This window comes from Labeo rohita, chromosome 1 (genome assembly GCF_022985175.1).
Source record: "Labeo rohita strain BAU-BD-2019 chromosome 1, IGBB_LRoh.1.0, whole genome shotgun sequence".
NCBI lineage: Eukaryota > Metazoa > Chordata > Actinopteri > Cypriniformes > Cyprinidae > Labeo > Labeo rohita.
In genome coordinates, this window is record NC_066869.1 from 37,212,157 (window position 1) to 37,239,718 (window position 27,562).

Genomic DNA, 27,562 nt, shown 5'->3' on the forward strand with positions numbered 1-27,562 from the left:
TAGTGCCTGACACTGTCATTCAGTCATCTTCACAATACATCACCACAGTAAGTGTCTACCAACCTCACATTTTCAGTCCCGCGGAGAGAATAAACTGTCCCTGCCAGCAGCACTTAGACTGCAGTGCTAGAGTTCACACACAAAGACAAATATTAAAGTTGCTAATGGCCTACAGGATCTATTGTTCACCTCCTGTCACAAATCCCCAGTGAAATACTGTGGAATATCCATGAATACAGTTCATGAAAAGGTTCTCAGTGGTAATACTGAGGGAGGTTCTCACCTCCTGTCTGCTACAAGTCTGAGGACTCTGAATTCACTGCTACTGATCAGTCTGGCTGTCTCACAGGCCACAGCCATGTGTTGTTGGGGAGCAGGACAACAGGAGAATAAAAACTGTTCTAGAAAAGAACATCTGCCGAATAGTTTGAAATAAAATAAGCATTGTGCTTCAATGTTTTATTAATAATTGATTAAATGTAAATGGAATAGGGGAAAAATATATGCACTACCAGTCAAAAGTCTTCTTCCATTCAGTCAGAAGTCTACTTCCATTTTCTTCTCCTTCTGATAAGCTGCAAAGAACAGGTCTTTGGTTGTCCGCCTTGAGCTGTTTTGCTGCTCCAAATCCTTGAGTCTCTTTCCCAAAATCCATCTTCTGCAAGGCTGTGGTCAATCCATCAATGGAGGATGAAGGGGGCCCAGTTAACCCAGCAGCATTCTGGCCAAAGAAAACCTGGCTGGTGTGTTGGCTAAAGGCATGACTGAGGTCAAGTAGTTGAAACCTCACATAATTCATTGTGTTCTGCAGGGCAAATGGCTACAGCTCTAATTACTGCACTGGACGATTTTTTTTTTACTAAAAAGTAAAATTCAGCTGTTGTGCTGCCACAGAAGACAATTTCAGCATTTCAATGCAATAACAGTGACTTCAGCTCTCTATTACTAATCTTTCTCATAATTCAACACTTTGCAACACAAACGGTCCGTTTCAGTATAATCAAAATAAGCAAAGATTCTATTTTAGAACACATCACTTAAGTATCAAATACCAGAAATGTTACAAATTAACAATTAATTTACATAAATATATACCAAAACCTACGTGTGACTGTAAATTGGGTTATTTTAGGTTAAGGTGTTGGCTGTCAATCCATAATGCCTATGCCTAATTGTTTAGGAATAGCAGTACAGCCTATCTATCTTACTGTCTACTTGCTGTCTCACAGACCTACGATGGCAATTCCTCACTCCACACATCCAAATGCCCATCAAAGCATATCACCGTATAGACGCAACAACTATGACTTCACCACAAGAAAATGATCATAAAGATTATCACTATAGATTAAGCTGATATTGTCCATAAAACAGTCTGATAAACAAGAGCATAAAGCACTAATCTAAAGTCAGTCTTGAAAGATATTTCGGTGAAACTCTGCCCATTCAACACTGCTGTCTGATCTAATGATGCGCTGCCTTCAAACGACTGCAGTGTCGATACACTGTACCTCAACACTACTTTTTTGTATATGATGTGAGTTTGAATGACTTCACAGGAACTGACTCTCATTAACTGATTTTCCCCGCATCCAGCAGAAGCTCAGAGATCTCTAGAGAAATATGGTGAATGTACATGAAAAATACTTCAAAGGCATGTCTGTGACTCTTCTTAGATGTCTGCAGACTTAATTTATTGGCTTTCTCCATAGGTCTCTCTAAGGCATATATATAGCTGATGGAAAAATATATGTGAAACCCTTGGAATTATGTCTAATATTCAGGAGCGTCACAGTTAAATCACTCTCTTGAAGTCATGATAAAGAATTCTATAATAAAAAATCCAGGTAAATTCAGTTCTTCTTCCAACTGTATATGTGAGATGTGACCTGCATAATATTATGTAGAGCTTTGTGGAAGCACATCCAGCATTCCAACATTGTTCATGCATTTGTGTAGGCAGTGAAGATGCTGATGAGTTCAGAATGACAGGGTAAGAATGAACTGTTGATGTCTTCTGTGACTCTTTACTGGGCTCGAACTTTTTTTTATATAGATGACCAGTCAGCAATTTTGTACTGCAAGAATGATATTCCAATTACGGCAAAGCAAAATCCATTTTAAGTGTAGAGACAACATCTTGAATATTAAAAATTACAGTGTGCAATTAGATTCTCGTTTCTTTTTTGTCACGTATATGAGATGTCATAAACATTTTCATCACATCTAAAATTGTGCACTGTTAAACAGCATACTAAATGTAAATACATTTTTAAACAGCATCAGAGAAATCCATAAGTAATCTACACGACTCCAAAACATCAATTAAAAGCTGTGTGTTTATAATAAACAAATCCATCATGAAGATGTTTTCACTTCAAACCTAGAATCATCTATGCATTTTTGGAATAAAGTGTCCAGCTCCTTTGACTATTCATAATATTGCTTTCTTCAGAGAAAAAGTCATATTGTCTGAATCAGGAGAGAAATCTGCCCAGATCAAGCACCAGTTACAAGTAAAAATGGCGTAAAACAGTTACATTTGTCATTGTGATTTTAATGTGAGGTGACAACAGGGAATGGACTTTTTCACTGGAGGAAGCATTGTTATGAATTATGGACTGGTATTGATATTAAAGTTAAAATGTCTTTATGGATTTGTTTCTTACAAACACAAAGCTTTTCACAAAGATGTCAAATGATAGACTGGAGTCGTGTGGATAACTTGTGGATTATTGTGGTGTTTTTATCAGCTGTTTGGACTGGTCATAGCACCCATTCACGGCAGAGTCACGCCCGGAAGTCACGCCCTGCTGGCTCGCTGCTACATTTCCGGTATTTGGTGTTTCTAGTCAAATTAACGTATTTTAGGAGCTTATAATATAACACTGATCACATGAAAATGTTTTATAAAGCACATGGCGACATAGTTTCATCACTTTACGGTGTGGAAATGACCTCTTTTACCAGTAACTCACCTGTCATAGTTTAATAAGTGGGACGAGATCTGATTTTTCTCCATATAATGGACTTCAATGGGACCCAATGGTTTTCAGGTCCAAATTGCAGTTTCAGTGCAGCTTCAAAGGGCTCTACACGATCCCAGCCGACAAAATTACAGAAAGTACACCGTATTACAAAAGTACACCTAGCAGCCTCAGGTGTGTGCACCGGTAGGTAAAGCAGATGCACCATCATGTGACAAGCAGCAGAGGGCACAATTGGATCATATTTATTGAGGCCAGATGAAAACTTGAAGCATAATGGGAAACAGCTATCTAAAAAAAGAAACATCCACATTCTCTTTTAATATTTTATTACATGGCAAAATGTATTTATGTAAAAAATACCTTTTAATCTTATCTTGATTTGATGTATTGTATATAACACATATTTAGTATTTTAGTTTGTCTTGGTAGTAAGTTAGTGCTGTCCTAAATGTGTTAGCATTCTTATGCCAGTCATTCACCAGCAGATGGCAAAGTTTACTGTGCTACAATAACCAGAACTAAATTAGAGGTCAAAGAAAGGTCAACGACATCAGCTTCTTATTACTGATAAGAACACAGGCTCACATGTTTGCACTTGTGAATCTGAAGCTCATGGTTAATCTCGAGTGAAGCCAAAATCAGATTATTTTATTGTCTTGTGGTTTTGAGCATAAGGTACATCATTATTTATTAATGTGGTTCTGATTTATGACTCTCATGTGTTCCTCCTGGAGCCACACACACACACACCAATGGGTGATGGTGTCCTGTGGCTGTGACAGGTGGATAAAGGCTTTAGAGTTGTCTTGCTGTCTCCCACATGGTGTTTTTGGGATTAAAATAAGACGTATATTCACAGGAACAAAATTAGAGTTATCAAAATATTGCTCTTTTACAAAAAACACACAGCTATGTAAAGAAATAATAATAGAAGTTAAGATGCTGAGATAAATGGTCCTGTGGACTTTTATGACAAAATTTTGCTGTAGTGGAAATGATGTCAGAACTAAGGGACAGTTGTCATTTAATAAATATTAATATAAATCATTTTCACACAGTAATTAATAATAATATTTTTTAAACTTGCTGTATTCAGTGGCATTCAATCAAACAATCTTAAATTACAGTGAGACAGATGTTCGCAGCTGTAAATGGCAACAGTATTTCATCTCTCATTTTCCCATCACCCTCACTTTCCCTCCTTGGGAATGTCTCATACAAAAAACTGAAGCAAATAATTTTGCATGAGTTTAATGCATAGCCCATTCATTGTAAATGTACAAATCATTCACAGTTAAGTCTCCCTTTAGACCACCTGACAGTTGGAGGAGAGACAGAGTGAGAGAGAGACACCATAATTAACTGCTTTCACGACTAGAGCCATTAGCAGCGCAGCGCTACATTAAAATTGCATCGTAATGGCTGGAGGCTGACAGGCTGCTTGAACAGTGGATACATCTGAGTTCTGCTGGGGGTAGAGTGCTGATGGGACATCACAAGCTCAAGTTTTTGAACTTAAGGCGAGGAGACAGCACGTTCTACTTAGGATGTTTTGAGTATTTAGGTTACAGTCACAAAAGTGGATGAGACTGTATGAGTGCCGTCATAGAATCCTCTGCTGAACAACAAATGCTATAAAGATGTACACTTTAAAATACATTTAAAATAAATAAAATCAATATAAATATGAATAAATAATATTAAGCTAGTTTTTCATCAGTATACTTTGGTTCAAAAAGGTAGGGTAGTGTGGAAAACTCCATCTCAATTTCTCCTCCAACTTCAAAATCATCCAGCATTGTTGTTTTACCTTTTTTGTAAAGGCCGTTTGACTTTTTTTGCATGTTTGCTTAGTAAACGCTGGGTCAGTACTTCCTCCTACGTCATGCGTGACCTTTCCAACGTGACAACGTAATACGTCACAAGCATTTGTGGTTGAAGGTTATACAAATTTTAATTTTTTTTTAGAAAATGACCAATTGCTTAACTAGATAAGACTCTTATTCCTCGGCTGGGATCGTGTAGAGCCCTTTGAAGCTGCACTGAAAATTCTATTTGGACCTTCAAACCATTGCGTCCCATTGAAGTCCATTATATGGAGAAAAATCCTGGAATGTTTTCCTCCAAAAATTTAATTTCTTTTTGACTTTTTTATTCTGGAAGTAAACTAATCCTTAAATAGTCCTTGTACCTTGCCGTTTTGTCAGATTTATTTATTTAATTTTGTGATAATTTTGTGATAATCTCCTCATAGCTGGTTGGCTTTGTTTATGGCTATAACAAAGACTTATTAAGAAGCCCTATGTGAAAAATGAATGGGAAAAATACTTCCGGAACAATGCACCACAGAAAAAGTGGACAGGCACTAGCTAAATTCAAATGCCATTACAAAAGTGCAAGTGCAAGCCAAAATTCGAAGCCTACTAATTAATAGCTACTAATTAACGACATGTGCTTAACATCTAATTATTGAATGACTTGTAAACACATTTTAATAGTACTATGACTTTAAAATGTAATATGGCCATTAGACATTGTTTTTTGGACATCAACTCCTTTTGTTTTTAAATGAACCTGAGAATTGGTAGCTAATATAAGTCATAATATCATAAATGATAGAGTCTGGTGTCCCTTGTAACAAAAGATATACTGTGTACTATTGCAAAACAAGATATGATTTCAGTTATAATCCTACTACACATTTTGCCTACAAATCTACATCACATTTGAAAGCCTTGCCAAAATACAGAGAATGGGGTAAAACAAGGGTAACATTGGCAGTGTTTTTGAGGAATTTGATGGAATGTTTGGGTTTTAATTTATACGACGAACTTGTGGAGTTTCTTCTCAACAAGTAAGCTAAACTTAATGTTAAAAATGATTCCTAAATGAGCCGTGACGCGGGAAAATGGCGTTTTAAAAACATGCTTCATTTTTTTTGTAGTTGCGCAGAAACTGCGTACTCCAGCTTCAACTTATGACAACTTACATTACAGTTTTTCTCAGTCGCTTTGGTGCATTTCTCAAATCATCCTTAACATTTGCAAAGAAGTATGTGCATTTCTCAAAACAATTCGTACAAACAGCACAACACAATGGATTACCTGCAAAAGTCTGTAACTTACTCAAAATCTTTAGTTCATCTATCAAAAGTAAGTATGCATGTCAATAAACATATCAGTGCCATCAGAATGAAAAGTCCTTGTGTCATTGTTCACAAACAAGATAGTCAAAATGCTTAGTCATGTTGTCAATCAAACAGTGTATTCTATTAGCATTACCTGATGTAAACTATAGCAATCGTTTGCATGACAGTTACTGTATTGGAATGCAGAAGGGTGCAATTCTTATGTATGTCATATATCCATTTCAAAAATACAAATGTACACATTACTGTATGTGAGATTTTGATTACAGTTTTTCTCAGTCGCTTTGGTGCATTTCTCACAACACTATTTACATTTGCACAACAGTTAATGCATTTCTCAAAACAATTAGTACAAACTGCAAAACCTAGTTGATAACCTGCAAAAGCGTGTCACTTGCTCAAAATGGATAGCTCATTCCTCAAAAGCAAGTATTCATGTCAATGAAAGTGTCAGTGTCATCAAGATGAAAAGTCCTGACACCATTGTTTATGAACAAGATAGTCAAATGGCTTTGTCATGTTTTCATTATGACAGTTTACTCTGTAAATTTTTTCCTATGCAAAAAAGTCAGATTTTGGTGAAACTTCCTGAAAATGCTCAAGACAGCACTATATACTATTTGCACAGCCATTTGAAAACTACAGTAAAGCTAGACATTACTGTATTTAGTGAGGTATCTGAGTACAAGACACTGAATATGTATGTTTCACATTTTTACTGCATATGCTCTTTGCAATTCTAATTTATTCAAAGCATTGTGCAAACGAATAAATACACCCTTATTTACAACAAACATAAACTACCTTTGGGTAGAGCTGTGCACAATTGTAAACAATATTGCAGTACATATTGGAACTGAACCTACAACATACATAGGTCTGTAAATCATTCATGCACATTTGCAGAAATTGTTCAATTTAGAAGACATTTTCAGGAAAAAAAAGATTTAAAATTTTTTATAAAATTTGCTTGACAGATTTTGACAACTAGTTCAACATTTTTGTATGTAATGACTCAAGCAATGAAATGAGGACTATTAGTTTTATATGGAATGACTATTCAGCATTCACAAGTTTAGTTAATTTTGACTGACATGACATAAGCAAATGATAATGTTATAAAACAGCAGAGAGTTGTATGAAAGCAATTGATGCATGTCCAAAAGCATTTGCAATTTGTTGGAAGGAATGAGAAACTGCTACTATGATGTGCACAAATGACTAAATGTTGTGGAGGTTGAAGTAAATGTTGTGCAAATGTAAATAGTGTTGTGAGAAATGCACCAAAGCGACTGAGAAAAACTGTAAAAGAGACTGGATAGGACAAAAAAAAAAAAAAAAGAAAAAAGAAAAGAAAAAACACATTACAGAGTCATTGTGATAGACAAGAAAAAGAAATATCCCTGATAGTACACGTACATCACTAAGACGTCTATTTCACGTCTACATTTACATCTGCAAGATTTATTTTTTAGAGTGTTCGCTCATCTGCACGTTTCCTACCAGGTGTCAAATAGACTTTTATTAGACGTCTTTACTGTAAGATGTTTATGATTTAGAGTGTATGTAAAAGTGACATCTTACAGATGTCTGTCAGATGTTTGTACATGACAGATGCACAAAAGCGAAAATACAAAATTAGAAAGGCAAACACAGGAATCACCCCTTAGGCAGAACTTCGCTTTCGCATGCAGCACTCTATGAGGAATTTCAGAGAACTGGTTTGTTATTGTTTAATCTACATTCCCTTATTAGTGAAAGTCAAGATTCACCTGCACAATGCATGGCAAATTTATAAATAGACTAACAGGAATGTGTAGAAAATATACTTGACAGTTTATGACAACTATATCAACCATTTTGCATTTAATGACTTATACGATGAACTAATGACTAGATATTTTGAGGGGTAAGACTATCGCACAGAGAACTATATAATACATTTTGAACAACATGACACTAGCAACTGATAATGTAGGAAAACGCAGACAAATGTACAAAAACCATTGCATGAATGTACCAAAGCAATCGCAACTTGTTCAAATAAATGAGAAACTGCTATTATGATGTGCACAAGTGACCAGATGATGTGGAGGTTGAACAAGTAGTTTTGAGAATTTCATTTCTGATCTGAGAAATGCACCAAAGTGTCTGAGAAAAACTGTAATGTTAATATTAAATTAGGATAGAAATTAATTCCTATTGGCTGACGCAATTAAAATAGCTACGAAACTGGTTTATTTACGAACTGATGAATTGACTTTGTTCTATCATTAGAACTAATTTTGGAACTAATTTTGTTATTATTATTATGATTATGATGATGATGATGATGATTAAAGTAGTTAAAATCAGTCTCTATCACGGATCCTACATTTTCCCGAATGGAGCGATGAAAACTGAATAAAGCTTCTTTTAGGTCGGATAAATAATAATGAATGAGCGGATGAAAAGTGGCTCAAAGAGATGGAACGGGTGAATGAAGGCAACATTACCGATGACGACCACAGGGTGGCAACACACAACGCTGCAATTAATCACATGTTCACAGGAGCTTTGAAGTTGCCCGTGGATGTCATGTACCAACATTGTGATGGGTGCACACATAGCCATAAAAGTGCAGACCCCGACACACGAAAGCCCCGACGAGAGAACCAAGGAAAGTTGTCCGGGGCGTGCAACTTATCCAGACCACACGAAGAGATGACATCCAGCCGGAGAGACGCGGGCAACCTGAATTGCACGGTTTATTTTGTTGATTGAGAAAAGTTTCATGAAGATATACAATGTTTATGAATGGGAGTTCTCTGAACAGCTCTGCACTGGACCCTAGCGAGCAAGCACTACACCGGCCGCCCTGGGTCACTACTACTCTCGGGTGTTTCCTCATATTCACTATAGTGGTGGATATTTTAGGAAACCTGCTGGTGATTTTCTCCGTCTACAGAAACAAGAAACTTCGAAACGCAGGTGAGTTGAACGCACGAGCTTGCAAAGGTTTGACACGCGTGTTATTTTGACAGTAACTGCTGAAAATTTGCGTTTGAAGCATGAAGACAGAAGAGGATACAACAAACAACACAGACAGTCAGGAATCAGAAAGGAGAGCGCGCACGCATCTCTGATATACATGCACGTTTCATGTTTCCATGCAATCGCATCGAAGGTGTTGTGTCGAAATCTGTACACCAATGTTTCCTTAACGCTAATATATTGGAGAATTTGTTTTAAATGCAGCCAGGTTGCACTTTGAACTCTAAACGTGTGCGTGTTTTTACGCACGGCTGTTTGCAAAAGTACCATCATAATGAACAGGAATACCAGCGCTGACAACTAGAAAATAAAAGCTTGTATAACAAATTAAACGTTATAGTTTAGTTGATTCTATATTTAAGTGTTAATGTTGCAGAGTAATAATAAATACAAAGTAATTCATAGTACTAATTAACGACATGTGCTTAACATCTAGTTATTTAATGACTTGTAAACACATCTTAATAATACCATGACTTTAAAATGCAATATGGCCATTAGACATAATGTTTTGTGGACATCAACTCCTTTTGTTTTAAAATGAACCTGAGAATTGGTAGCTAATATAAGGCATAATATCATAAATGATAGAGTCTGTTGTCCCTTGTAACAAAAGATATACTGTGTACTATTGCAAAACAATAAGATATGATTTCAGTTTTAATCCTACTACGCATTTTGCCAAATCTACATCACATTTGAAAGACTTTCAGATCATGTCTGGCAAAGGTTATTGTAAATTTAGTTTTCAAAACCATTTTCTGTAACAGCAACAACAGTGGGCGATTTCAGCAACAGTTCTTCATGCCTTGTCAAAACTTTTACAGTATTTAATCTTGGTAAGCCGCCAAAATTGTAGGTGGTGAGGCACAGTGGTAAAAAAAATATTACTTAAGCTAGTCAGTGAAATGTTGCAGACGTGAACCTCACAACCAGCAATCCAAGGGTCATCGTCACCTTGAACCCTTAAGCGAGGGACCCCAAACTGGTTGCTCCAGCCTAGTGATTCTCCCTGTGTGCATGCTTGTGTACACAGTTTTTTTTTTTTTAATCTTTTTTTACTTTGTTTTTACCATTCAGAACCAATAATTGAATACCAGATGAGATGCAAAATACAAAAACTGTGCACTAACTTTTGCATATTTAAAATAAATCTTGAAATAATGGACAAGAAAATCTATATAATCATCTTTAAGTTGCTATTGTTGAAATTCAATTGTAATGGACATTAGAAATATTTGTTAAAATAATCCTAAACATATATCTTTCTATCAGTAACTATTTTATTGTGCGTCCCTGGCAAACAAATCAGTTCTGAAGGGGTTAAAGGAATTATGTTGGAGACTCCATATCTGTGTACCTGTCAGCAGCTGTGCTTTGGGTCTTCCCTCTCTTTTGCTCTGTCATCTTGTGAAGTTGTGAGATTGTCTAGGCACATTAAACCCTGCATTAAACTCTTATCTGAACTCACAGAGGCTGTTTGCTTGTATTAGAGAAAATGAACGTTTTCGTTGGATTTGATTGACGTGCATTGCCGGATATATGGCAGTTTATTTTGGCATTCATCTGTCCACATCAGTATGATGTGCCATGGGATTGTATTTCTTATCCTGTCAATCACAGAGTGGGAAAATAACACACGAACAGGAAACCTGTCCAAAATCTGAATATTAGCAGATAAGTACTGGAAAACGTGACTCATATAGACTGGTTAGAAAAACAGCAGACTCAATTTAATTAAGCTTTGACCCACATTGTGGATATTGACATTTTTCCAAGGCACTCATTACATGTGTGTTGGGAGCGCGGACATTTGGGACGTAGAGAAGTTTATGGAAAGAGCGCGACGAATATCTGCGCGCTCAAGTTTGTCGTGCTCGCGTGCAGGTGGAGGCCGTTTCTGTTCCAATGTCAAGTTCACGCGCTCCCCGCTGTCAGTTCCCGAGCGTCTTTGCGCTGTCCCCTAATCGCAGAGCTTGCCGCATGTGCGTCTCTAGTTCGCCAAGGGAAACACGTGATTCATGCTTTCATTCATTTGATATTACAGTTTTAATCCTCTATTTAATTTTAATCCACAACAATCAAACAAATCAAATACCAATGTGCTTACGCAATGCATTGCATGTACATATAATACAACACTGGTAAACCCATGTACTACACACATTGTTTTGTACTACATACATATGCAGAAAATGCATATATTTGTTTTTGCATTTATGAGTTATCTGGGATTATGTGTTGGTAATCTGGAAGTTTTTGTAAAAATCATATTTATTAGTAACTAAATAATTTTCTGTTTGAGAAGCCATCCACAGATGGTGTTTTACAAGAATCCACTGATGAAACTGGATTAGTATTGATTACCTATTAGTATTCTAAGAGATCGATAAATCAAATGCAAACTGATGATTATTTATTGGTATTTGAAAGCAATATTGCAAGGTCAGGTGGGCTTCTGAGAAAGAGTTTTATTGACTGTTGGAAATGATAGGAAGCCCCTGAGACAGACAGTGGAAGACCAGATTGCTCAGCTGGAGAAAAGAGAGTGTTAGAGTGGTTGCAGACTTTTTTACTAGGGAAAATGTAAGAACAGGTTTGAGCGATCATGATAAGATTAAAGAAACATCCTGACAAAGCTTTAGTCTGATAAGTTATGTTTGGTTATTGTTGAATGGATGCTGGAAAATGTCTGTAATCCATATTAGTCATTTATGATCAACAATTATTTAATTAGCATGGCCAGTTAATCAAAAATTACAATTAAAATGTTTATTTTTTTTTTTTAAAAAAGGAATAATTTACAATTGGCTTATTTGGAACACGTATCTTGTAGAACCTCTCTGACTTTTCAGTTTAAAGCAGTTTAATTTAGTCAGTTTTTGACAAAACATGACATGAATGTTTAGAAGAGAGACTGATTCCATTTTAATATCCACTTTATTGTTTGTTTGTTTGACATTTCCCCTACATGTAAAGCAAATCTTAGGTTGATGAGTACTTGAGTGCTTTGAATATTGGAGAAATAATGTAATTTGTCAAATAAAGCTCATGTCATTTTTTTTTTTTTTATACCCTTTGGTATTAAGGCTTGCATGGCTTCATATAGCGTACAGTAAATTATGTCTTTTACTGAAATATGTAGTAGAAAACCAATGAATGATTTACATTATTTAAAAATAAACATATTTTGGACTATGGGGCGCCATTATTTCGATGACGTGAAATTGTTGCACTCAGTGAGCTACTGGCGCTACCCATTGCTATTTTTATACAACTTGAAAAATAAAAACTGATATGATGAACACAGCTACTGAAGAAGCTTACAGGTGGTGATGGATACAAGTGTAGGCTTAAACTGAATGCCATACCATCGTTTTTTCCCCATAAGGAGTCTAAACACCATGGAAATCGAGTGAAATCCACAACAAGATACTTCTTCAGTGCCAGGATGGCATCTAGCGTCTCTAGTGTCTGCCGTTTGTAAGCTCTAGCTGTGGTTACTAAAAGTGGAGGGAACAAAGACGCAGGTCTTTAGGAAGTTTTATTAATCTACAGGTATGTTCCCATTCTTTTCTCCTCTTCTTATTGCTAGAAAATCAGTGAAGACTTGCATTGCTTCTCTTGTTGCCGTTCGACTGAAAATGACAACCAAACGCCGCACAATGTGGCATTGTATCAATATTTTTGTTGTGGTAAAAATAGCTACAAGGTAGCGCCAGTAGCTCACCGAGTGCAAACATTTGGCACCAAAATCAAAATAATAGCAAATATTTCTTATTTCATTTACGTTATATTAAGCCATACAAGTCTTAAAGCTCTTAAAAGGACACTTAAAGGCTCCCTACTTCACTTTTTTGCTAGTTAATTTGAAAGCACAGTTTCGAAAAGGGCTCTTCCCTCGCCAGTCACTGTTTTTATTTAGTGTGGATTGGCTCACTTAAAGGTGCTCCTTGTATGTTGGAGTCACAACTGGTTTTTGTCCAGCAGCCCAGAGGCAAAGGAAGCAGAACAAACGGAGACAAAATTTTACCCCCGCCCCCCCCCGGCCACTTTGCACCTGCTGGGCTGGCTTGACATCTGAAGAAATGCACAAAACACACACAAGATGAACAATTACTACAGAGACAGCCGAGGCTTCCAATCACAAAGTCCCTCCTTGAAATTCAGAATGATCAAAGCAGCCACCACAACTGCTGGACATATGGCTGTCCTCTAGTGCCAGATGAATGAGTGACAGTGTGTGTTGGGGGAGGAGTGCTGTGCCACTGCCTGGGTGATTGCAGTGCTCACCCATAATCTGGGACGTCTCTCTCTCGAGTCATTGTACGTGTAGCGGGCGACCAGAGCCTTGTTTTTAGGTCAGAAGAGGATGTGTGTGGTGTGTGTAGTTGCGGAGAACTCTTACTGTATGCAGCCCACAGGCTTTAGCACACAGCTCAGGTTTACACTGTTTGTACACTTATTTGTACAATTGGTGCTGTTGTTCGCAAACACACTTTTACCTCTGTTGAGTGAAGACAGTGTAGTAATTGGATGGAAATGCTTTTGAACTTTTTTACAACAACAAGTGTCAATGTTTTTAGTGCAATGAAAGCAAAGAAGTCATATTTTTGGTGAGTCACTTGTTATAGTTTGAGGTTTGGAGTTGGTAAGATTTTTTAATGTTTCTGAAAGAAGTCTCTTATTCTTATCAATGCTGCATTAATTTGATATAAAATACAATAACAACAGCAATATTGTAAAATATTAATACAATTTAAAATGACTGTTTTCCAGTTTATGTATGTGATGGCAAAGCTGGATTTTCAGCATCATTGCTCCAGTCTTCAGTCACACACGATTTTTCATAAATCATTCTAATGTGCTGATTTTGTGCTGAAGAAACGAAAACAGCTGTTGTGCTTAATTTTTTTTTAATGGAAAGCGATACACAAAGATTCAGTTTATTTTATCCTTGCTGAATAAAAGCATTTCTGACATAGTTTACTCACCGTCATATTGATCCAAGCATGTAGGAGTTTCTTCTGTTGAACACAAAAGAAGATATTTTAAAGAATGTTGGTAACCAAACAGCTGATGGCAGCCATTAACTTCCACAGGTTTTTCGTTCCATATTACAGAAGTCAATGGCTACCATCAACTGTTTGGTTACCAATATTCTTCAGAATATCTTAACGTGTTTGATTTCAGCAAAGCACTTTGGTTAAACCCATTCAACTTGTTTAAAATTCATGAGCCCAATGGCTACCAGATATTATTGTTACAGACACTCAATGCCTGTTTATTTTGACTGAAGCACTGAATGACCCAAGCATCACCACCACAAATGTCTCAGCCCTCACCACCAGCAGTTAATTCTCCAAATAATGTGTTCTGTTTAATTAGGAAAATATGCACTTTTTGTTCATGCATGGTAGCAATAACATTTAATTTTTTCTAATTAGGTTCTATTTTAAGAAATATTTGATTGACTGATGTTTTATAGACAGTCCCTCACCCCTACCCCCCTACACACACAGAGTTTTGAAGTAATTCCTATGCCCCTGTTTATCCCTTATACAACTAAAATTAATATGAATAAGAGCCTACAACTGCAAGCAGCGATTACTGGGGTTCAAGCGCTTTAGGGCATTTAAGCACATTAGAAAAAAGACATGACATATCTTTAGCAAGCCTGTAACGACTTAAATCACTGATTAAAAAGAGCGTTTTTGGCAATTACAGGCAATTTGCCATTTACCATTTTTGACATTTATGGCTGTTATAGCACCACCTATAGTTCGATGTCCATCAGAATCATATGCTGCATGTGCTCATCTAACTTTGTGAATTACCAAGTTTATGTTTAAGAATTATACCATTTTGGGTGTATTTGGCAATGTGCATTTTCTAAATGACACTGTTTAAAACGTTCAACATTTTATTTGATAATTATTGACCTAGAGAGTCCAGACAATTGAACTGCAATGGCTTTAAGATTGAATGAAAAACCTAGGACTAAGTCATTTTTTTTATATAATCTTGAATAATTCATGAACAGTTTGATTGACAGTAGTGGTTCTTGATGCAAAGTTGAAAATGAGGAGATCTGTCATATGATATGCATATTATGTGTATGCATAAAACGCTGTGTGATTAAAGAGGTGTAAAACTCATTATTCTTTCAAATTTCTCACAGACTTTAAGGGCCATGAATCAAATGGGCCCACCGAGTTTTCGTTAACCTTGTGTAATAGGTGCTGAAACTTCAGTGGCATTTCAATTCCATGTTTTTTGAGATACGCAAATGTCCTCATAAACACTTGTGACACATTGGACAAAGACACTACATACCATATTTCAAGGCGATTGGACAAATAGTTGCACAGTTATATCCGGTTTTTTTTATTTTTATTTTTTATTTTTTTACTGTAACCCCAGATTGAAAGAGAAGAGATCTCTTTCCATTCCATTCTTTTAGTAAAAGCTGCTCTGCTCCTTACGAACATTTTGGCGTTCCATTGCAAAGGTGAGTTGAAAGTTAACTTTTTTTATCTGTTAATTATTGATAGCTACTCTCCATAGAATCTTTCTGCTCTGGTTTGGTTCCAATTGGGTTAAAGACCTAGGACTAGTTCGCAAAAGTAGGTTTTTAAAAAAATCCAATTTTGAATCCAGCATGCATTTTGTCCGTCGTTAGCCAAGGATTCCGACAATATAAGACACTAGAGTTTAGGAGTTACAAGCGATTTCTTACTTTTGTAGCGCCCCCGTCAGGCTGGTTGGGGCAAGCCTTTGTGACTTTCTGGTTGGTGTGAGTACTACCATTCCTCCAAGTTTCAAGTCTCTATTTAACACCACAGATTGTGTAGAAAATGAATATTAAGTTATCAGCTAATAACTTGTATGGACCCAATATATTGTGATTTTCAATGTACTGAGCTTGTTTTGTTTGTATGTATTTGATAACTGAATTGTATTGTAAATGTATGATGTCTGCTGCACTAGAAGTGCTGTATTAGCTTCATTTCTGCTTGAGTTGTTGACAGTGTTCTCCCTCTGGTATTCACCTTTAAGCCTGATATAATTTGTTTGTCACAGATTACTTTTTGTTTGCATTGGCTGACTCTTGTTTTCTTGTCCATTTTCTGGTCTTTGCTGGTTTGTTGCTTGGGTTTATACACACAACACATTGTTTCATTCGCATTGCCGCTGCTATTTATTACAGCGGTTGTTTATTATTGTAACATTTTGGTGCGTGGGTGGGGGTAGATGAAGGCTATGTACCGTAAGTGAATTGTGGGAAGTATTTGCTGTCTATAATAAGTTTAGCCTAGGAATTAGTGCAGATGATCACAGTGATGTCCTTTCCGAAAATATTCCAAGGTCTGAAAGGAAATTATTACTTGCCCAAACCCTTAGACGTGGTGTTTACACTTCTCTGTGGATTGAAATGGATTTGTGGTGGTGGGTCACCACTGGTTGTGTGCTGCTGAGTTTAAAGGAAAGAATTAAAGATCCCAACAGCAGCCTACTTCCTTTCATTGCGACTTTAAACCCTGTCCAGTGGAGAAAGGTGTGGGACTGGCTTCAAAAAAGACAGTCTGAGGGATTTGAGATTTGAGAGAGGTTTTTACACTCAGCACGGAAGGAAGCACACTAGGGATGCTTGCTTGGCTAGTATATGTGTTTGTACTGAAGTGTAAATATGAAGGACAGTGGTGACTGAAAAAGTGTTTTGGACCATGCCAAAAATAAATGGCTTTCAGTACATAGAAAACAGGATAACAGTCAGGTGAAATTTGGAAATTGATAGTCTATATTAATTTTACTTTTATGAAGAAGTGTTGGGCTTAGAAAGTTTTTATACTGTTTCTTTTAAAAAAACAGAGATACTCTATTTTATATTTTGTTGTCCTAAAGGAGAAGTTCATTTCCAGAACAAAAATTTACAGATAATTTACTCACCCCCTTGAACATCCAAGATGTTCATGTCTTTCTTTCTTCCGTGGTAAAGAAATTATGTTTCTTGCGGAAAACGTTTCAGGAATGTTCTCGATATATTGGACTTCTATGGTGCCCGCAAGTTTGAACTTCCAAAATGCAGTTCAAATGCAGCTTCAAAGGGCTCTAAACGATCCCAGCCGAGAAAAAAGGGTCTTATCTAGTGAAACGATCGGTTAAAAGTCTAGCTCTGTGATGCGCGTGTGAACTTTGTGTAATCCAGTTCAATACAGTTAGGGTATGTCGAAAAACTCCCATCTCATTTTCTCCTCCAACTTCAAAATCGTCCTTCACTGCTGTTTTGTCTTTTTTTGTAAAGGGTGTTTGACCCTTCTCACACCTTGCACTTTATAAACAGTGGGATGGTATACTTCTGCAGCGATGTAGGATGGTTCTGAAATTGGAGGAGAAATGGGAGTGGGAGTTTGAGTTTTTGAGATGGGAATTTTTCAACATACCCTAACTGTCTTGACCCGGATTAGAGTTTGCAAGACAAGCATTTGATATTATATAACCGATAATAATATAATAACCGATCGTTTTGTTAGATAAGATCCTTCTTCCTCATTTAGAGCCGTTTGAAGCTGCATTTAAACTGCATTTTGGAAGTTCAAACTCACGGGCCCCATAGAAGTCCATTATATGGAGAATATTCCTGAAACGTTTTCCCCAAGAAACATAATTTCTTTATGGATGATGAAAGAAAGACACAAACATTTTGGATGACATGGGGTTGAGTAAATTATCTGTAAATTTTTGTTCTGGAAGTGAACTTCTCCTTTAAGTATAAAGCTTTTAAAATGGGGTCCAGGGACCACAAGGAGGAGTCCACAAAATTAAAATAATTTGATATTATGGTTTCATATTGCTTTTTTATGTTGGGAATAATAGCCATTTATTGTAAAAAATTTTATAAAAATAAATTTGAAGTGATTAATACATTAATATATTTAATACTTTAATAGTCATTTTAACACAAAGTAAACATTTTCCAAATAATATCATTATTTGCTTTTGAAAAGTGTCAGTATACATCATATTGTTAAAAAAAGCTGCTGCTTTATTTTAGGAAGTAAGGCCCTTGTGAATGGATCACAGCACTTGGTTGTCCTTGGCATTAAAAAGCCAGGCCATTGAAAAATTGTCTAAAACGCCATAGTATGTCAATTTATTTTGAGAGTTACTGTGTCTGCAGTCTGCTAGTTGTTGTAAAAATCCACATTTAATATCATGGTTGAGATATCTAGGAATCAGAACTAATGTGTTTCCATTAGGCAATAAGCTGAACAAGGTAACTGTCCCATCTTGACTCTTTAAGCTTTTACAGGCTTATAGTGTGTTTCAAGGGAGAGTTAAAGTAGGAGTGCACTCTACTGTAAGAAACATCCTCTCGTTTCATGCCCCCATACGCCTGAGCCCTCTGCACATTTTAGGTAAAAACTTTTCGGTTCTTTCCTCGTGTGCCCCACTAACCATATCGTAACCTTAAGCGTTTAGGACAAAACTCAAAAGTGATTTCAGTTCAGCTGAATTTTTTATTCACTTCTAAGGACAGACACACTGTCTGTTCTGTGTGAATTTCATTGCTTTCCTAGATCTTGAAAGAAACGTTTACGCAAAAATGAAAATTTGCTGAAAATGTACTCACTCTTAAGCCATCCAATATGTAGATGAGTTTGGTTCTTCATTGGAACATAATTGGGGACATTTAGCATTACACCACTTACACCGTCAGAATGAGGGTCCAAACAGCTGAGAAAAACATCACAGTAATCCACAAGTGATTCAAGTAATCCACAAACTTAAAACGACTCCATCATTAAGATGTTTCTAATTTCAAACCACTTTGTCCAGTATATGAGTCCTCTATCCATTATATTGCTTTCTCCAGTCAAGATGTATTGCCTGATTAAGGAGAGAATATGCACAGATTAAAGGAGAAGTTCACTTCCAGAACAAAAATTGACAGATAATGTACTCACCCATTGTCATTCAAGATGTTCATGTCTTTTTTTCTTCAGTCGTAGAGGAACTATGTTTTTTGAAGAAAACATTTCAGGTTGTTTCTCCATATAATGGACTGCTATGGTGCCCCGATTTTGATTTTCCAAAATGCAGTTTCAATGCGGCTTCAAACGATCCCAGATGCGGTTGTAAACTATCCCAACTAAGGAAGAAGGGTCTTATCTAGCAAAACGATCAGTTATTTTCAATAAAAGAATACAATTTAAATACTTTTTAATGTCAAACACTCGTTTTGTCTCACTCTGCCTGAACTGTTTTTTTCTGGTTCATGACAGTTAGGCTATGTCGAAAAATTCCCATCTAATGTTCTCCCTCAACTTCAAAATGGTCCTATATCGCTGTTTTACCTTTTTTGTTAAAGGTGTTTGATCTTCTTTGCATGTTAACTTTGCAAAGACTTGGTCAGTGCTTCTGCAGCGATGTAGGATGATTTTGAAATGATTTTTGAAGTTGAGGGAGAAAATACGATTGGAGTTTTTCAACATACCCTAACTGTCTTGAACCAGAATACACAGAGTTCAGGGAGGGCAAGACAAGACGAGCATTTGAGATTAAAAAGTATTTAAATTGTATTTTTTCTTTTTATGAAAATAACTGATCGTTTTGATAGATAAGACCCTTCTTCCTTAGTTGGGATAGTTTACAACCGCATCTGGGATCGTTTGAAGCCGCATTGAAACTGCATTTTGGAAAATCAAAATCGGGGCACCATAGCAGTCCATTATATAGAGAAAAATCCTGAAATGTTTTCTTCAAAAAACATAATTTATTATTATGGCTGAAGAAAGAAAGACATGAACATCTTGGATGACAAGGGGTGAGTACATTATCTGTAAATTTTTGTTCTGGGAGTGGACTTCTCTTTAAGAACAGCCCAAAACTGTTTTAAACAAATATGTTAGGATTTTGATGTGAAAGAACAACAGGGGATGAACTTTTTCACCGGATAAAGCATTAATATGCATATGGACTGGTATTTTGGCCAGAGTTTAGAGTTAAAATGCCTTAATGATGGATATGTTTCCTACAAACACACAGCCTTTCACAAGACATTAACTGATTGACTGAAGTCATGGGGATTACTTGTGGATTGTGTTGTTTTTATCAGCTGTTTGGGCTCTCATTCTGACGGCACCCATTCACTGCAAAGGATCCATTGGTGAGCAAGTGATGTAATGCTAAATTTCCATAAATCTGTTCTGATGAAACAAATGCATCTATATCTTTGATAGCCTGTAGGTGAGTATGTATTCAGGAAATTTTCATTTTTAGGTGAGCTAGTCCTTTAAGCATTCAGTCTTTTGAAAATATGAAGTCTTTAGATCTGGCTTTACTACTGTCAGCACGTACACATTTACTAATTAACAGCATGTGGAACATCGCAGTGGGAATCATAATCACATCCACGTGCTAAAACTTCACCATATAAATGCTGATTTGTCTGATTGTAACTTTTTTTTTTCTGTGCTTACAGGCCCTTTCCAGTTTGGAGAGGGATATATAGGGCATTCGATCTGTCAATGTTCTGTCTTTCTGTTCTGACAATTGTTAGCAATAATAAGCTGAGAGGCTGGTAAATTTCAGCTGGTAATATGTGCTTCTGTTCTGTCATGTCCTGCTGTGCTCAAGTGTCTGCGTTTGTATACACGGCTGCATCTGTAACCCCCTGTAGAGCCCAGGTGTTCTGTCTCACACACGCAGATGAGTGTGTATACGCAAACACACACAATGCGTGGACCAGCACTTCTAATAAAGATCACAAATTGTGCTAAATCACATCTCTGAATAAATACTAGAACAGTATACACCCCAGGGCTGAATACCAAAGCACGTGTTAGAGAACATTAGTTTTAAAAGTCATGTTACATTATTTTGTCACTCCCAAATGTGTAATTATTTATGTTACATTGTTGTTTTTTATGGAAAGTAATGCATTACTTTTGCATTGCTTTTCTACTAGACAGTTACCTGAGGTGCTCTCTTGCATCTAGAACTGTAGTATTAAGTGATTTTTGTATCAACCAAAAGAATATTTTTATTATGTTTAAGTGTCTGATATGCAAAACTATTTTTTGTTTTAAATTATATTTTTGCTTTTTGACACAATAAGTAGTCATCATTATACTAGATCTTTAGCAATAAAAGTATAATATGCATTGTAAATAGTTCACTAATAGATATGGTTACTATATTATACAAATGGTTTTCAAATCTAAATGGTCGAAGTGATTTTCATTTTTGTTTTGATCTGTGTCTACATGTTTTACTTATAAATAAATTACTGTTATATTTGACTTTTTACATTGCCTTTAAAGTTGTCCAAATGTCAAAGTTCTTAGCAATGAATATGGCTAATCAAAAAGTAAGATTATATATACTAACAATAGGAAATGTACAAAATATCTTCATGGAACATAATCTTTAGATAATATCCTAATGATTTTTGGCATAAAAGGAAAAATAAATAATTTTGACCCATACAATGTATTTTTGGCTATTGCTACAAATATACCCGTGCTACTGGTTTTGTGTGTGTGTGTATATACATACATACATACATATATATACATACATATATGCATATATATATATATATATATATATATATATAAAATATAATATTATTATTTATTTATTTATTTATTTATTTATTTATTTATTTATTTATTTATTTAAGTATTTTAAAAAGCAATTTATTCCTGTGATGGCAGAGCTGAATTTTCAGCAGCCATCACTCCAGTTTTCAGTGTCACATGTTCCTGCAGAAATCATTCTAATATGATTATTTGGTGCTTAAGGAACATTTCTTATTATAATCAGGTTGAAAACGATTTTTCCTGCTTAATGTATCAAAAAAGGATCACAGTTTCGCTGATAAAAAGAGATGAGCACCAAATCCGCATATCAGAATGACTTCTGAAGGATCATGAGCAGAGAGACTTCTTTCAAAAACATTAAAATTCATAATAATTCAAAACTTTTGACTGGTAATATAAATGAAAGTAGGAGTTTTTTGAAAAAATAACAGGTTTTATGATGTAAAGTCGGCATATTACACATCAATACAACTAAAAACTGAAAAAACACACAAAAGATGTTTTCTGATATCCCATTTGTAAGCCAAATGTTTGAATTAGTTCTTTGACCTCTACAGTGTTTTAATGGTCTGCTCCACATCACTAAGATCAGTGTGATCATTTTTCCTGCTATGCTGTTAACACTATTTTCAAGCAATTTGCAGCTTGTTGTGATTAAACTTCCTTACTGTTAGATGTGATATGAATGAATGAAGCATACCGTATGCCTCTGGCTTGATGTGAGTGGTGCTAATGGAGCAGTGTGTGTGAGTCTGTCAGTGAGCATGTATGTTTCTGCTAATGGACAGGGTGTAGTGCATTGAGAATTGTGTGCATGTGCATATGTATGCATGTGTATATAGCTGAAGCAGAGCAGTGTGATGACTGAACGGAGTCCTGTGTGCATGCATGCGCAGCTACTAGAGGTGAGAGACAGTGACCCGAAAAGCAGTCAACATGAAAGGCACTGAAATCACTCATGCCTGCAGTGGGCATCGCAAAACATGTTCTTTAAAAGGCACGACACTCGTAACACACAGCCCAATGTGTTCGTGCAGAGACGCTTCGCTGATGCACACTTGTTTACTCTCAGTCTTTTGGGTTGCACCCCCCCCACCTTTTTCATCTGTGCCTATCCGCCTCTTTCTCTGTTTTTACCTCTTTGTGACCCCTTCTCCCCCCCATTCGTTCTCTCAGACATATTTTGGTTGGGGTGTGCTCATTCTTTGTGACATTTTTGTCTATGTGCATCACTCTCATTCTGTGCCCCCTGCTGCTGGAGGAAGTTAATGTGTGTACACACACACACACACACACACAAACACACCTGTACCTGTTGAAGAGCTCTGCCAATAGTGTTTTACATCAACACAATCTCAAAAGCATGAATGGTGAGTTTGAAAAAAAATGAAAAAAAGCATGTTTGATTTTATCAAAATGCAATTAATTTTCTTTTTTGCTTAAAGGAGAAGTCCACTTCCAGAACGACAATTCACAAATAATTTACTCACCCCCTTGTCATCCAAGATGTTCATGTCTTTCTGTCCTCAGTCGTAAAGAAATTATGGTTTTTGAGGAAAACATTTCAGGATTTTTCTGCATATAATGAACTTCAATTGTTCCCCCCCATATTGAACTTTCAAAATGCACTTTAAATGCAGCTTCAAAGGGCTCTAAACGATCCCAGCCGAGGAAGAACTGTCTTATCTAGTGAAACGATTGGTCAAATGTGTTTACTTTTTAAGCACAAAAGCTTGTGTAGCACAGGTTCCGGCATGCGTGTTTACGACGTACTATTAAATCATGTCGAAAGGTCACGCCCAGTGTAGGTGGATCTATAGACCCAGTGTTTACAAAGCGAACCAAGTACTGCTCCCTGCAGAGCGAATGACCTGCAGCTCCCCCTCTCTGGATGTCCAGCTCCACCTCTATGTGAACTAATGGGTGGTAAGGTGTGTTTCTCTACCCGTTACCTCCAGTGAGGGGGAGCTAGAGCTCCAGCTCCTCCCATTTGGCTCTGCAGCGAGCACCCTCTCAAGCGAACGCGCAAAGACTAAGAAAGTGCAAGTAAGTCAAATGCTGTTTACAAACAAAAAGGTATAATGTGTCGGACGATTCTGAAGTTGGAGTTGGAGTTTTTCGCCATACTCTGCCTTTTTTAGCCGGAGTACACAGACGATGAACTTAGACGTGATTCTAAGTTCATCGTATCATTTTACATCAACTCGTTCAGCAAAATGTTTGTATCAATGTTTGTATCTTTTTTTTGAGTCATTTCGTTAATTTTAGCAAAATCAGCATCATGTGAGAGCCCCATAAGATGAACAAACTACTTGAAAAACCAGAAGACTCGAAACAGGTGAACTAATTAAAAAGTATACAAATTTTTATTTTTCAAAAAAAAAAAAAAAAAAAGACTTATTGTTTCGCTAGATAAGACCTTTCTTCCTCGGCTGGGATCATTTAGGGCCCTTTGAAGCTGCATTTAAACTACATTTTGGAAGTTCAAAATCGGGGGGGGGGAACAATTGAAGTTCATTATATGCAGAAAAATCCTGAAATGTTTTCCTCAAAAACCATAATTTCTTTACGACTGAGGACAGAAAGACATGAAAGACAAGGCTCGCGTTTTGAAATGGAAGTTAGCGACAGATTCAGTAATGTTCGCCTTAGTTTTACTGTTAAAACAGCTTAAAAATTGGTTGTATTTTACCTATCAAAACACTAGGAAAATTATCAGTGAGCTGCATTTACTTTTTTTCAGACATTCTTGGTTGCTTTGTTATACGTTTAAAGAAAGAGTTTACCCAAAAATGAAAATTCTGCCATTAATTACTAACCCTCATGTCGTTCCAAACCCGTAAGACCCGTAAAACCCGTTTCATCTTAAGAACGCAAATTACGACATTTTTGATGAAATCTGAGAGCTTTCTGACCCTGCATAGACAGCAACGGTACTACAATATTCAAGGCCTAAAAAGGTAGTAAGGACATCAATAAAATAGTCCACGCGACATCAGTGGTTTTATGAAGCTACAAGAATACTTTTTGTACACAAACCTATGCAGGGTCAGAAAGCTCTCAGATTTCATAAAAAATATTGTAATTTGTGTTCCAAAGATGAACAAAGGTCTTGTGGGTTTGGAAATACATGAAGGTGAGTAATCAATGACAGAATTTTCATTTTTGAGTAAACTATCCCTTTAAGGATGTTTTTATTTTTTTTGTTATCTCAAGTATTTACATTGTTGACTTCTGAAATCCCAGGAATAATGATAGCAGTCTTTCTACAGTATCCTCAGCACTGAATACCATCTTAGTACAGTACCCTCAGTACATCTGTGCACATGATCCGTTTAGAGCACTTAAGCTTCGCGTAATTTTCACGGCGTGTGAATGTCATAAAAACTTGGTCAAAAGCCCATCTCAGTGAGGTATTAAGGTACATTTACTGGTGCCATTACAGTCATTACACTTGTTTATTTCTATATCCAGCATATTGGATAAGTGCATCCGAACACATCATCACTTTGGAAATCACTTTGGCTCCCTCATCCATCCCACCCACTCTGCAAACAGACTGCTGAGGAACGCTCGTTATCCCTTTATCCAATCATTTATCCATCTCTTCCTGTCTCAGGACCTCGCACGGAGCGCACATGCTGTACAGCATCAATGTGCATGCACACAGTCAGGTCTGCAGCTAACTGACAGTGAGAGAGAGAATGAAAGGAAGAGAAAGGGATGATAAATAAAGCTTCAAAGAACTAAAGGACAATAGCTCTATTTTACCATAATGTTTGAAGTCAGATTTTGAAATCAAGTGCTATTTTGTTTCTCTGTCATTTCGGAAGCAATTGTGTATGTAAAAAAAGAGGAGGGGGCAGAGTGAAAAAGGAAGCTTATTTTTCACAGGCTCTATAATGGAAGTGGCCCTAAATTAAAGTCAGAAATAGGTCATATAATTCTGTAGCTGATGCATTACCTGGGAATCTCATAGACTGTAGAAGGGTTGTTGTCTGCATTTTTCTTCTCCTGCTCTTTTTCCTCTGTTCTCCTCCACCCGTAGCTATACTAGAGATGCATGACTATGAGATACTATGGCTTTTTAATGGTTTCTGTCACAGGTCGGACATACATTACTGAAGCCATTAACAACACACCCCAGAGAAAACATAAAATTCCTGTTCTCTTGACCTACATACACCTCATAACTGGCTTATCCATGGACATCACCCATTTCTCTTCATGCTCATGGTAAACATTTATTATTGCTCAATATGGGCATTTTGTACAAGCCAGAAACATAATTTGCTTTTTCTCATATTAATCTAATTGAATTTAGTGATAAATCTAACAAAATGTATGCTCAAAATAATCATAATAATAAAGTTATATAAAACTAAACGTAAAAAAGTATCTGGACTGCTGCTTAGGACTATTTAAGGTGGTTATAAATAGAGACAGAGACAAATAAAGAGAGAGGAGATGAATTAAATGGAGGGAGACTGGCAGAAAGAGACATAATAATAATGAAAAGCAGAGAAATGTCTTGTCATAACAATAACACAAGCTTATCTTATTTTATGCCCTGTTCTCTTGCATTCTTCAGAAGCGTTGTTCTAAATTGTCTTTTATCTTCTTCTCAAAACACAAAAAATGCATAATTGCCTGTGTTTCTGTATTTATGTGTGTCTGTCAGTGTTTGGCCATCTACGTGCATGCAAGAGAGACAGAGATAAGGAGACACCAGGGAAATAAATGTATGAAAGTGAGAGATAAAGTGTAAGAGCGAGTTACAGAAACTGTGATATTTCCTAAATGCAATCATGTGCTTTGAGCCTTGTAATGTGCTTGAGTGACATATATCTATCTGTCTATCTATCTATCTGTCTATCTATCTATCTACATAAGTGGATGTAAGGGAAATTTTATTATTATAGATATTATTTACTTTACCAGAGAGTGTTCTTTAGACTTTCTGAATGCTTTATCAGTATGCTTGAGTTGTTTTGATGTGCTAAAAGAACAACAGGAAATGTATGTGTGTGTGCAGACAAGTGTGAGTGTAGAGACCCAACGTTTTAGCTTTTAAGATGATTTGCATTAAATATTTAGAAACACATCTAAGGGACATAGATACCTTAAAGGGGTCCTATTATACTTTTTCACTTTTTTAACTTGCAGTGATGATGTTCAGTCAATCAGTGATGTTCTTTGCTTGTTTTCTGTAGCTGCATTTTGAATAACTAAGGAAATGTAAGCATTATAATTAGTAATGTTTTTATTCAATTGTTTTATTCAATTCAATTTAAGTCTTATTAAAACCATTACGCTGCTTTTAGCTTTATGCTGGAGCTGGTTCCAGGCAATGACACTATGTAAATAATTAAATAAATTAACACAATAATATCGTGTCTGCGATCTCGCAGGCTAACGATAGGACCCAACACTACTGTATTAACTACTACTATTAAGGCCTCCTGTAGCGAATCAGTGTGTTTTTGTAAGAAAAAAAAGAATCACTTTAATCTAGCTTGCGCTAACAGTTGTACACGGAACTTGCTGTTTTGACTAGGGGTGTGGCAGTACTGAAACACTGTCTAAGCTGTTCGCCAATCACAACGCACTGAGACAGCTAACCAATCACAACACATTTAGTTTTTCGGAAGGCGTTCCTTCATCACACCCGGAACTAATCAAGCCATTTGTGCCAAAGGTATTGTAAAAATGTGAATTATGTGAGAGCATGTTCTAGTACACCCCAAAACAAAATTAAGACTTTGTAAAAGAGCATAATAGGA

The 27,562-nt window shown here is 36.4% G+C and overlaps 1 protein-coding gene across 1 annotated transcript in view; it reads left to right on the forward strand.

Moving 5' to 3' along the window:
- The first annotated feature begins 8,682 nt into the window (after nucleotides 1-8,682).
- Nucleotides 8,683-27,562, forward strand: part of mtnr1aa (melatonin receptor 1A a) — a 46,881-nt gene continuing 28,001 nt past the window's right edge. Inside the window, exon 1 of the mRNA XM_051105600.1 lies at nucleotides 8,683-9,108. Coding sequence (XP_050961557.1) covers nucleotides 8,925-9,108 — 184 coding nt within the window. The 5' untranslated portion in view covers nucleotides 8,683-8,924. The remainder of the gene's footprint in view (nucleotides 9,109-27,562) is intronic.